We start from the raw sequence: 13,148 nt of genomic DNA on the forward strand, positions 1-13,148 counted from the left end.
CGTTTCGTCTCTTTCTCTTTCTCCTTCTCCCCGTTCCCACCTCTGGCGAACACGCCGTCTACATCTCCTTCTCGCTCCCTTTCTTCGGCAAATCGTGCAGAACACCGGACTGAGAAATACGCTCGGTGACTTGCATACAATAGAAGAGAGTGATGGGCAGTTTTCTGAGGGATCCGGAGTCGTTGCAACGCGCGACAGCTGTCACGACGTCCTTACCGAAGAGAAAGAGAGAGAGAGAGAGAGAGAGGCTCGGTTCGATAAGAGTCAAGAATAAACCTGCGGGCACACCGTGACGCGAGTCACCTCGGGTAAACGCTCGGAAATGTACCTGTATCGACGTATACTCGCAAATACCGAGGCGATATTGCCGTGTGCATCGATGCTTATCAAGCGCGCCAAACTTCGATCGAGTATTTTACGCCGACGAAAAACGGAGCGACGTTGGCTTTCGGAAATAATCGAAGGGAAATCGAAGTTAATTTTGGTCGTAAATTTATCGCGGCATATGCTGCTTTCTGTGGGATATTCGAACGATTTGTCAGGACATTTTCAATTTTAACGCGATGTAAATTTATCGTATCGCTTTTGTAACTTGCTACTGGCACGTTCGATATTTCGAATCGACGATACTTTGTTCGGAAACGAAGCCCCTGAAGAATCATTAGAAGCCAGTCAGGTGCATAAAGGCTGGCAAATGACCGGCACCACTTTTCAATTATATCTTTTGATCGTAAATTTGAAAACGCATAAAACGTATCCCTATAAATTGCCCAAGGACGTGGACTTTCGTTCGCATAAGAAAATAAGTGGTTGTACTAAGAAGATTATGAAAGGAATCAGGCATACGTGTGCATACGCATCGGGCCGTAAATCTAAAGCGAATCCAGCACGAGGTTTTATATTTCACCGCGTTTACGCTTCTCATTACGTTTCAACGCAAATTACACAACAATGCGGAACGATCCTACCATCTCCTTGGTTTCTTTTTTTCACGCGATTACACCGATACAACTTGCTGATCAATTCTCCATTGACTTATATCGTTTCGAATGCAACGATCCCCTTGTAATTTTGGACTTGGTAAATTGCAGCAAACAAACGACGTTAATCGACGAAAGTTTTTATAGCAAACTCAAATCTTAACTCTATTAAGTATTAACTGAACATCAAGCTTTTACTTTATGTTTGGAGCAAAGGTTTATAAAGATTCACTGATTTGTTGCAGGCGAAAAACCGTACCAGTGCACATGGGAGGGTTGCACGTGGAAATTCGCTCGTTCTGACGAATTGACACGGCATTACCGCAAGCATACGGGCCAGAAGCCGTTCAAGTGCCATCTTTGTCAGCGATCGTTTTCGCGGAGCGATCATTTATCGCTTCACATGAAAAGGCACTGATAAAGAGGACCATCTAGCCGTTGGAGGAAAGATAGAGCAGACCGAAGAAGGGGTAGAGACCGTTTTGTCTCGGGAAACCGGGACACGAATCGTGATCGTGGACGACGACGATGATTCTTTTTTTTTTACATTCGGGACCTGAAGAGCCTCGCATCGTTGCTCGAATCGTTTCAACGAGAACGTGAAGAGTCGGAGGCGGAAACTAGGAGAAAAAAATGAAGAAGCAAACGAATCGTTCATTAGGTTTAGAGGTTTAACCCATTTGCATCCAAGTGCGCATTAATCCGCGCGCTGCGACTGCCTTCTATCACCAAGCGCGGATTATTACGCAATCGGACGACTGTCTTCTGTCTGTCTTCTATCAGTCGCTTGTATTCTTCAGATGTGAGAGATCATGCTCGACCCGTTTGTCAGCATCTCGCCTATATCAGTTTATTGTATTGACCATTTTAGAGAATTCCGCGAGAAATAATATGATTTAATTTCTTATTTCTTTTTTTTTTTTAAATAAATAATTTTTTCTTTTTTCCTCTGTTATAAAGAATGTAAGATGCGATGTTTACGAAGCAACATTGTTTGCCAATCGTTTTAAATAGCAAATTTCCGATAAACTCCATGAAGAATTTGTATTGACCATTTTAAAGAATTCCGCGAGAAATAATATGATTTAATTTCTTATTTCTTTTTTTTTTAATAAATAATTTTTTCTTTTTTCCTCTGTTATAAAGAATGTAAGATGCGATGTTTACGAAGCAACATTGTCTACCAATCGTTTTAAATAGCAAATTTCCGATAAACTCCATGAAGAATTTGGATGTCATTCACTGCACCTACGACCGACCGCGCGCGGTGATAGGTACCAGTCCTCTTAAGTAGGGCCATGATGCAAATGGGTTAATCTAATGGAAGTATCATTGCAATTATTGGTGAATAATCGTGCGACGAGCCTGCTAGCAATCGTGACAACGCGAATCGTTGAAATTTTTTTACTTTGTTTCTTGTTGTACTGCCTCTGTGAGAGACAAATTTCTATTTTCGATTTGCGTTGTTTTTATGGCGAACGTACGTAGCGTAAGAATCGTTGATATTTAAAATATTCGATGGAAATTTATTTATTCTTTGTGCAGGTGTATTTAAAAGAAAAACAGATATCGAACGAAGCTTAGCTTCGACGATAGAAGAAAAAAAAAAGCGAGCGTAGATAGTAGAGAGGAGCGATTGCTGCGGGTTTTCCGCAAGTAGCACGCGGTCACTTCTGTTTTTAATTCTAGCCAATTTTTACTTGTTCGTATGTCCAGTTTGTTTTCATTTTTTTTTTTTTTTTTTTTTTTTGTACGGTTAAATAAGGCCAGCTCAACTAGTCTAGAGCACCATATGTATCGTCTATTGCGAAGAATAGAGCCAGTAAAAGGAGAAGAAGGAAGTAATATCGTTAAGGTAATTAAACGGTTAATAATTAAAGAGAATATCGAACTCCGGTGACGGAGCTTGGGACTTAGCATGCTCAGTTAAATAAACTACAAATCGTGATCGTTAAACATTTTTTAATGCATTAAATAGCGATTTATCAGATTATGCACAAAGAATTTCGCGTTTAGGGACGGACAATCATCGATGTTTTCATTGTCAAAGAAAACAAGGGAATTTGACGCTCTGAAAGCCAGTATTACGTGTGCATTAAGCAATAGAATTGTGTATACTATCGACGGCATTGCGATGCTTTTACGAGTCTTTCTTTCGTTCGATCATGCAAAAATTTCTTCGGTCGTATCGGTAAAGAAGCCGGTATGCCTTTTCAGCCATGCGTATACACAAACAAGGTGCCAAAGTAGAAGGTGCAAACGTATTGTACGAACGAAGATGTCCATTGATACATTACGCTCAATTGTTAAAAAAGAGAGAGAGAGAGAGAAGAAAGCAGATCGAAGAATTATTTTTTAAACGCTTTTGCATCCCGTTCGTCGAACACGTCACCGCGATACACGTCTCGTCGAATCGTGCCACGTGTCAAGCATCGTCACGAAAAGAAAATCGAGCGTTTCCTGCTCGATTTCTGCACATTTTATTTTGGCATCTATTACGAAACGAGATCGCTCAAGGAAAATACATTCGAGGCCAATAAAAAGAACTTAATCTTCGCTCGTGAAACGAACGAAGAATTAAAAGAAGAAGAAAAAAAAAAAGAAAAGAAACGCAGAACGTATGTCTACGTTCCTCGTGGTTTTGAGAAAAAGAGTACGTGTATCAGAGTTCGTGTAATTGATGATGCACCGAGTCGGCTGTTCAATTGTCGTCAATCTAAATGCGTCAAGTGCATAAACGAATTACGAGCCTGAAAGTAACGTTATCAAAGAAATTCTATATATATATATCAAAACATATCGTACGAAGGCATCGACTCTGTGCGTCGCAAGTGTAAAACCACGGTAACGTCACGCGATACGTTCTTAAACGAAGCTACTCGAAGGAGAAGGTGCAATAGGAAACACGGTGTTATAAAGAGTCTGTTGGCTACGCTGAAAGTATCGCGCGATACCGCATTATTGCATTTTTTCCTACGAGTGACTACGTCGAGGGGAAGTTAAGTTTCCCGTGGCGTTAGCCAGATGTATCGCACGAGAATCGGATAGCTCGCGAATTGCAAGCTTGTAAATAGTTTAGAAACCTTGAGTAACGCGACGTCTGCGTACGTATAGCACATGTGTAGCATTCCCCCGTTTTCTTCGAACCTGTATCTTCTTTTCATTTTAATGTTTTTTTTTTTTTTTTGTTCCCTTTGCCACCGCGTCAGTAACGTGGCTAAAGGTAGGCAAAACACAAGAAGACAAAACAAAAACTATTTCGAAGCTAGTTGAAAAAAGAAAAAAAAATACGATGGAACAAGATGCCAGTATATGCTAGAGCCAGTTTATATCGTTAAAAAAGAAGAAAGGAACCTCTACGTGTAAGATTAGTGCGAAGATTGATAAATTAATACTTGTTATGTGTTGTATTTTGATAGGGAATAGTGCCTTTTAACGTTAAGGAAGAGAACGCTGCGTTAGGCCTTAAGTATACTGTTAGTGCCTTAAGTCACGCGAATCTTCGTGCTTGTACACATTTCATAACGCGACCATTCGAATCCTCGTCCAGAGGACCAGTGAGATATATCAAGCGTTGCTTTATTCGGTCGAGATTCATGGAAATCAAGTTACAAGATTCTCGATACTCTCGTTTAAATGTCGTTCGAAACAAACGAGGAAAATTTCGCTAATCGTATTAACCGAATCTTCATATCTTACGTAAATTTAATTCAAGATCCTTGCTTTCGTCGTTACTCCTTCGATTCACTGTTGCCAATTGCTTCGTCTTCATCCTACTTCGACATCTACGATTTCTATCATTCTATCTGTGATTTTCATCCGAACGATCGATCGCGAAACAACGAATCACGTTCGATGGAAAATTCGTTGGAAACGCTCGTCAGATATTTCTCACCTGTTCAAGAAGCATCCTTTCGTTTCGTAAAGCCCACAGCGATTTGCGTCGAACGACAAAATACATAAGTACCACATACTCCGTTATAGACCCGCAGGGACGACCACGCCCCTGGTTGATGGTATGAATAATTTTCGTGTGATCGTCACTGCGAAATTCAATCCGAAAATGAACGAGGTGCCACCCAGGATGCCATTCTACGATCTTGATGACTGATACCGTTGTACCTTTCCTGTAAGGGATTTCTTCGGCGGAACAGCCGTCAGTAATCTGAGCAGAGCGAGGGCGATGAGAAATGCATACTGACGTCATGCCGACACCCTCTTTGATCATTATCATTTTTTTCACTGTGAGCTCGTGCCGAGTCGTACGCTTCTTAACGATACATCCCAACGTTGTGCCGTTATATCTCCACCTCGGGACGATTCATTTCGGCTAATTGTCGACGGGGTGATAAAACGATATTGTTTCCGGTTAACTTTTGCCCGTGAAGTCTCTCATTCGCGAAACATATTAACACACATCGTCTTCGTAACATTCGTACGGGATCACCTCGTCGTTCTTCATCGTAAAATTTCGTTTCGGCCAAACTCACGTAGGTTTCTTTCTTTTCAGAACTCGATCAGACGAAATATACGATAAAGACGAACCGCTTTCCTCGATCCGAAAAATTTAATCGCTAAACCACATTCCAATCTTTTTAAAGCGTAGCAACAAACGCCATAGCTGTTAAATTATCGTGGAAGAATCGTTTAACGATAAGCCGAGAGACAGGAAGACAGGGATTTCTATAAGAAGCATAACGACCTATCGAGGTCCCTCAAGGTTAGCGACAAACATTCCACGAGCACACATTCCTAGGTCGTGCACGCGTACGATAGATTCGCGAAAACCCGGACAAAGAGTATCGGCAATTTGTATTTCATGTTAATGCGAAGCTATTCAATTTCCCGTAGAAGGTGAACCGTCGGTGAAACAGGAAACCGGGTAAAGGAATTGAAGGCGACCGATTTTCTACAAAGGCCCCACCTAGAGAAATTAGCATTTCAAGTGCCTTAACAGACGTCAACTGACACCTAACTAATCGAGGCTACGCGTTCGAATTGAAATCACCTTCTGCGATCGAATGGACGCTTTCGGCCATTTGGTTGACACACTTCGGTTAAAAAAAGGCGACGTAAAGTGGGAACGAGGGGCAGAGAAAAATGGATCGGCATAAAATTTCCATTGGCGATGATTGATAATTCGAAACGCGGTACGTTTGTGTATTCGTCCGAAGGATTTACAAATAGCGTATAAATCGGTTGGAAGATTTCGGTATTCGATCGTTAAAAGAAAAATATCTGTTCGCGTTCTTTAATTTTAATTAAATTTTAAGATTGGGAAAAGGAAAAGTCTTTAAATCAAAGAATTTTCTCGAAAAGAATTCGTCTTTCGACAAGGTCTTTCAAAAATTCAACCCTCCGACGTCGATCGTTTGGATCGTCGTTGCTCGATCGTTCGATGGGTGTCGACGTACCTGAATTCGTTGTTAGATTGTTGATTTCATCATATTCTCGTGCGCTTACACGGCTGTCGGAAAGAATTCCAGCGTGGCGTATTAATAATTTAAGAGGTGCTCTTAACGAGCGCGTTCGAGTGATGTTTAATGGCCGCGCGAGAGATCGAGCGAGCGATCCTTCGAAAACGTGTCTGATAAAAAAGAAAAGAGTAGGAAAAAGTCACGATGCATCGAGCTTTTCGAAGACGTAGCTGACAGGTCAGTCCGTCAAACTAGCGATGATTTTCCATTCTTCGCTTCAAGGGCCAGTAAAATGATACACACAACGCGTACACACACACACACACACACACACATATACATCGGTCACTAACATGCATACCTTATGAAGCAACCACACGTATAAATTGCATCCTTAATCTGCGATCATGCGCGGTGCTCAATCTCTCTTGGTGCTTTCGTACGTTGAATTTGACGTGCGTACATCGTGGACAATACGAGGTCGATTCTTAAAGATCCATTACGCAGGAGCGCAAAACGTATCGTTGCAAGAGGTGTGCACGTGTTTGCGTCTAGGAGATGTCGAGCCACATAGGAAACGAAAAGCAATAGCAAGTAATATATTTACACACGTAGTTAAGTATATTCCACGAGTTATACAACGTTAGTTAATTGCCTGAAACGCAACTTTAAAACGTCATCACTTTCGAACTCAGGAAACGAAAATGGCTATCGAGAACGAATCCGATTGATCGATTTTGATTTCTCTTTTACGAAAGAATTGTCGCGTTTTATGTGGTCCAAGAATCTCCAACGATGAAAAAAAAAAAAAAACTACGCGAACAGAAACACAGGCCGGTGATTAATAATTTACTCAGATACGGAAATTCTCGTTAAGAAAAAAGAAAAAAAGGAATAAAACGGAACTACTAGATCGTAAGGATAGATACTAGCAGATAGTAATACTTGTACATAGTATGTAAAATTATCCGTTGATCATCACCGATAGTAAAGCAACGGATCAGCGTAGCATAATTTTTCTCGCAATAATGTAATCAATGGGGGCCAGTAATTCTCTCTCGGATCTCGCACGGTGTTATACACTGCGAGGCGCGTGGCGTACCCTTTTTCTCAGCGAATTTTTGGCGCAGTCGAACATACACAATGCACACACAATATACATATACACAGTTTCGTCGCGCGTGCTTCTCGTCGATTGTTCGAACGCGAGCAGCGGATGAGAACGATCGAACCTCGCGCGGAAACGCTTTCAGGTTCCTAGAACAGGTGTAAACGATCGCATCGAATGGTAACACGAATATGTTGGATCTACCGCGATGAAAATCCGTGGGTCGTCGATGAACGTGTTTCTATTGGACGCCGGAACACACGCGAACGCTCGACTGTCGTCGAAGTTGGGAAGGTTTAAAGGGACAGTTTTAACAGTCGCGCGCCACCAACTATTACTTTATAAGAATATATGTAACTGTATATGTCGCGTAGAGTTGCGTAGGATCGATAATATAATATATTACACTACGACTCACTCTGTATAAACGAAGGCATTATTATAACTTTGTACTTTCTAATTATACATTAACCGCGTCGCTTGAGGACGGTCGCTATTCGTACCGCGCACGTCGGCAGGGGAGGTTCGTTAGTGCATTAAAAGAAAAAATATATATATTATATATATATAAATAAAAATCTATATATATATATAGATAAATATAGATATATATTGTAAATGTGGTTGTAATCTTATTACTGTTATATCGATATATCGATGTCCTTGATTTGGATAATTTATTTATTGCGATGTGAACCGAAACGAAGATCGTGTAATTATCGTATACCGCGGAAAAGAAGAAAAAAAAAAGAAAGAAAGAGCAAACTGATTATTGAAGTAATAGCGAAATATTATTAATACGCACGAAATTATATATTTATACAACGTTATCGACGCGAGGACACGTCTCAGAGGCGCGTCTCGTCGCGTGAAAGTCCTAAATTGTGAATCACGTTTGTGACAGTACGGTCGAGCGGATATTTAAATATCGTACTTCGCGATTCCTACTGAGGAAGTAAAAATTATTGTATCGTAAGAGGGCGGTCCGTGGCCCCGTACGTGTCCATTAAATAAATTATATCGTCGACATAATCGCTAGCACACAAGGTGCCACGTGCGTCCTGTGCGGTACAATATCGCGCCAGTCGATAATCTTATTATCGAAATGATGGTTACATATTTTAGATAATCCTATTATCATTATCATTATTACGATTCTTATTATAATTGCTACTATTACTATTATTATTGTATTTGGCAGGGTTACGACATTAAAATCGTAAAAAAAGAAAGACGAACGACTTTTCCTAACTACCTGAGAGCGATCCTTGTACCATTTCCTGATCGAAGTTTTGTCGTAAATCAATTCGAACCAATCGGAATTAATAAATTAATACAAGCATTGTCAATATCGTTTTACCAATCTTAACACGTTATTCACATTACTTGAAATATTATGTCAAAGTTTGTACGCTCGTCCTCGTTAATCAAGTCCGCTGACATCAGGTCGCTTGAATTCAAATAATTCGAAACAGTTTACCAACGTGAACCTGTTATGAATGTCCAACTGAAAAATTATCGAGCGAGCCGAGAACGTGGAACCTTTTCTAAAAACGTTACCAGTCTTGCTCCCATATAAATGCATCTGCATCCTCGTTAACGTTTTACCCCGTTACACGCTAGTTAGACGGTCGTGGTACGATAAATAAAGCCGCAAAACCGGGCAAGCCTCGTAGATGTTTTGTGACAACCGGCCAGTCACAATACGATCATTAGGCTATTTTCCAGAGTGTACCGCCCTAAGACGCAATATCTCTGCCGAGGCCACGTATTTGTCCCGTCTGGCAACAAGATTTCTGCACACTGGTATTCCACTAAGTTGTAGGTAGTCTCCGTACTAGGTAAGTACAAATCCTACCGTATACCTCCGGGAGAATTTGTAGTCCGAACGGCGGCTATAACCGAGGCCATAACTTAAGCGGAATACCGTCGTTGATTCCAGTCCTCGCCGGAATTCCCTCTCGAGTCGGTGCAATTGTGGATATCAACGACGACACGACGTCCTTTCGTGCTGATACCTGGCCGTCTAGAAACCAGCGTTTCCTTTGTAAATGAAAGCGTGTCGATCGAACAGATCTTACGGGTATACTTAATTAATCGCTCGCGTTTTGCGACGGTTCTTTCGACGTTCTCCTTGGTTTCTCTCCGTGTTTTCGTCAACTAACCGAAACCATAGACGAGTAACAACACGTACGTAACGATTCGCGTTGTCCGATCAAATAAACTTTTCCACCTGTGCCAAGTTCTTGGGCGATGTCGATAAAAAATATACAAGGAACGAAATCATTTATGGTAGCGATGATAAGGAACTCGTATTTGCCGGCGTCGTGGTATTCGAATCGTGGTCGCGTTTCTTCCCATTGGTGGTATTTATCGGTCGAAGAAACCGGAGCGCTCTTAAGAAAGAAATATAAAGATTAAAGTTAAGTGTCTTTTGCTTCGTTTTATTTTGATAGTGTGGCCTCCGTGCAGAAACAACGTAAAGTTAGAAAGAACGAACGATCGAAGCGTGGCGGAATCGCAATTTCAGGCAAAGCGGCGTGTGCGCGGCGAGCGTGCAGTCGCCTATATAGATCATATCGTTAATTGAAAACGGTGAAGGGACTGTTGGGAACAATAACGAGATCGGGAGGAAAACGCATTCGCACGGCGGTGTTTCGAAAGAAGGATATCTGCATGCTGTCGGTGGTGCCGCTGCACCGCGTAGAGAAGCAATCGATGGTTGTTGCGGCACGCATCCCTGAATCGGGTCTGGTGTACCGTGTACGCTCACGACGTTTTTACTGCTCGCTCTGCTTCTAATGGGATCGAGCCTCCATAATTGAATTTACGAACCGCTCCAGTATACCCACGTCGTCCATTTTCCGCGAGCCCCTGTTGACGGCCACGTGACATTCCCATCGCATCGGAGCCCTACGAGGCACGAACGTGCTTAATGCTCCCGCTTCCACTCGATTTCCATTCGAACCGGCCCCGAAGTATATTTCGTCGACGCTAATGACGGTATAACTTACTAACCTTATACCCGTATTTCTATTAACCGTCCGTTAACTATCAACAAAACGGTTACAAATTGGCGTGCGCCGGTGAATCGCGGCAGAAAAACAGAGACGAAGGATAGTGGCCGTCGCGAGTGAAATGTAAGCGCGCGGCTCATCGCGAAGATCGGACGTATCGGTAATTAAATTTACTAATAGAAATTATAGGGTATCGATAGGTAACGGATGCTCGGCGGAACGTTGATTACCGTTGTGCCGGGTAATTGGGCCGGCGACCAACGAAAGAAGAGAAACAGAAGAGTTATTGGGTACAGGGTCGATCGTTTGCTCGCTCGCTCGCTCGCTCGTTCGTTCGCTCGTTCGTTCGTTCGCAATTAGCAACACCGATTCCAGCGTAACGATACTCTTAACGTTCACGAGCATGTACGATAACCGATAAATTAATGATTCATAGATCGCGTATGCAGTAATCGATCAACTTTTTATACGTCCCTTATTGGTTCGTAATAAACGTAATGGGCTGATTGATCGTATCCGATTAATGAATTGATTCTTCTTTTAGCGTGTATGGTAATTGAACATTTCCTGAATTCCAGTGACTCTGGTCTTGAAAACGGCTATCGCTGTACTTGCACGCGTTTAGCTATTTTAACTCTCGGCTATTTACGATCGAGTTACTTAAGACCTGAACTATGTAAAAAAAAACTAGAGAATGCAATTTTAACGCTATTCCTTCTATTTTTATTCAACAATGGAATTACTTCAAGGAAATGAAACAGTGTAAGTAAGAAATGACTCAATTTCCTATATCTTCAAGATGATAATATCAAAACTACATTGTCTAAAATAACACGATTTTCTTCTTATGAAATTGATTACATGCAGCGAAGAAATAAACGATCGCAATCAAACTTTTCGATAAGCAATCAAGATGATTCGAATAGATGTGTTTAGATATTTCTGGACACGTAAACCGTAGTACGCGTCATTTATCATGGCTATCGAATTTTTTTTTCTACGATCGTTGGCACGATAACGCGAAAAAGTCATCGGTCGCGAATAAGGGTACACCGCATAAAGCAGCGTGATTACCGTTACACTGAAATATACGTTTGCGTATAGTTGAACGTAACGAATGGCCCGGTGTGTTCGCGCTCGTTATTAATCGCTCAGACTGGCTCGCGTGGATATATATTTGTCATCATTAGTGGGTGCGAGGTGCAAATATATTTGTACGCAAGCGGTACAATTCCTGGCTTATAGAGCCATTGCATTTAGAAACGTCGGCGCCGTTTATCGATCGGCGATTGTATCTTCGGACGAGCCGATTCGTAAACCTAAATATCTCTAGCAAAACTCAGAAATCATTCTTAGCTTGATAATACGTTAAAAATATAAAAATATCATAGAAAGAGTACTACGAAATTGTTGAAATTTGAAATTATTTCATTGTTAACTGCACAGTAACAAATTACCAAAGTAACAGGAAAGAAAGGAAGAAATCGATATATATCTGAAAGAAATTTCTTAAGGATAAAGTTCGATTATTAATCGAATAGGAATTTTAAAATCTCCAGCGAATCTTACAAGATTGGCGAATCGTTCAATGGAGGAAAAACACCAACAGAATGAAACCGACATTAGCTACAGTTTCAACTGGAGCTACCAACGTTTCGGCGATGTATGAACGAAACCGAGACATCTTTTTGCGGTGTTGCACGCGGTTATAAATCATGCCTCACGTGCACATTCGTGGCGAACCTATTTGATTGCATACGTATAAGGGATTGGATACTACACTGTGCGGGTTCGTTGCCGAGTGGTAAAAGTGACGATATAATTTTAGCCGGGCATTAGAAAGTGAATTACGAAAACGTTCGCAGCTCGTAAAAGGGACTGGAACTCGTTACGATTAGGTTTAATTTTAAGCATTTTAACAATCGTGGCACATTAGTACGAAACGGAAAAATATAAAACACATAGAAAATTCAGGGTATGCGGTCAAATCTATGGTAGTAGAATAAATTTTATTAAGTCGGTTAGAGCCAATTTCAATCGGTTATGGCCGTAAAAATCGGTTGATTATTTAAAACCAAAGTTATATATAATGCGAATAGCGATAAAATCGTTATCTTCTTCGGGCTGCTTATACTTAGACGTTTACTCTCGTTTTATGGAAATGCACATGAAGATAGGAAAGAAAAGATGGGAACGTACCGCGTATTTCGTGGGAATACTTTGCCAAACGAATGTAACTAAAACGAGTGACAATTTTATCGTAATCGTGTGGCTTATTTCACCATTGTTGGACCATTGGTCGTTTCTAAAACGATCGGTATAAACGCTTTTGTCTACTCAATAGCATACTAATACCCTTTATGGCGTCATCGTGATTTCATCTTGCATAGTCGGAGTCAATTACAAAGAAGCAACATTTTCATGCGGAAAATCGGCTTAGCCATACCCGTACCAATGGAGCAAGGTAATTCGATCTCTTTATAGATCTCGAAAGCATACGAAAAAGTTGATATTTCTTTCGCGAGATGGATCATCGTCGACGACGGGGAAACTTCGCCACCGTATTTGTACGGCCGATAAAATGACACCGGACTCGCAACTCACGGATAACGAGGCAACTTTACGA

At 41.3% G+C, this 13,148-nt stretch overlaps 1 protein-coding gene across 4 annotated transcripts in view; it reads left to right on the forward strand.

The window, feature by feature from the left end:
* LOC138184904 (Krueppel-like factor 6) overlaps window positions 1-1,897 on the forward strand; it is a 285,854-nt gene extending 283,957 nt beyond the window's left edge. For all 4 annotated transcript variants that reach the window (XM_069123347.1, XM_069123348.1, XM_069123345.1 and 1 more), the window contains one exon: window positions 1,226-1,897. In XM_069123347.1, coding sequence (XP_068979448.1) covers window positions 1,226-1,398 — 173 coding nt within the window. In that variant the 3' untranslated portion in view covers window positions 1,399-1,897. The remainder of the gene's footprint in view (window positions 1-1,225) is intronic.
* Window positions 1,898-13,148: the final 11,251 nt, after the last annotated feature.

Source organism: Bombus flavifrons, chromosome 11 (assembly GCF_040668555.2).
Source record: "Bombus flavifrons isolate JBK064 chromosome 11, iyBomFlav1_principal, whole genome shotgun sequence".
Taxonomy (NCBI): Eukaryota; Metazoa; Arthropoda; class Insecta; order Hymenoptera; family Apidae; genus Bombus; species Bombus flavifrons.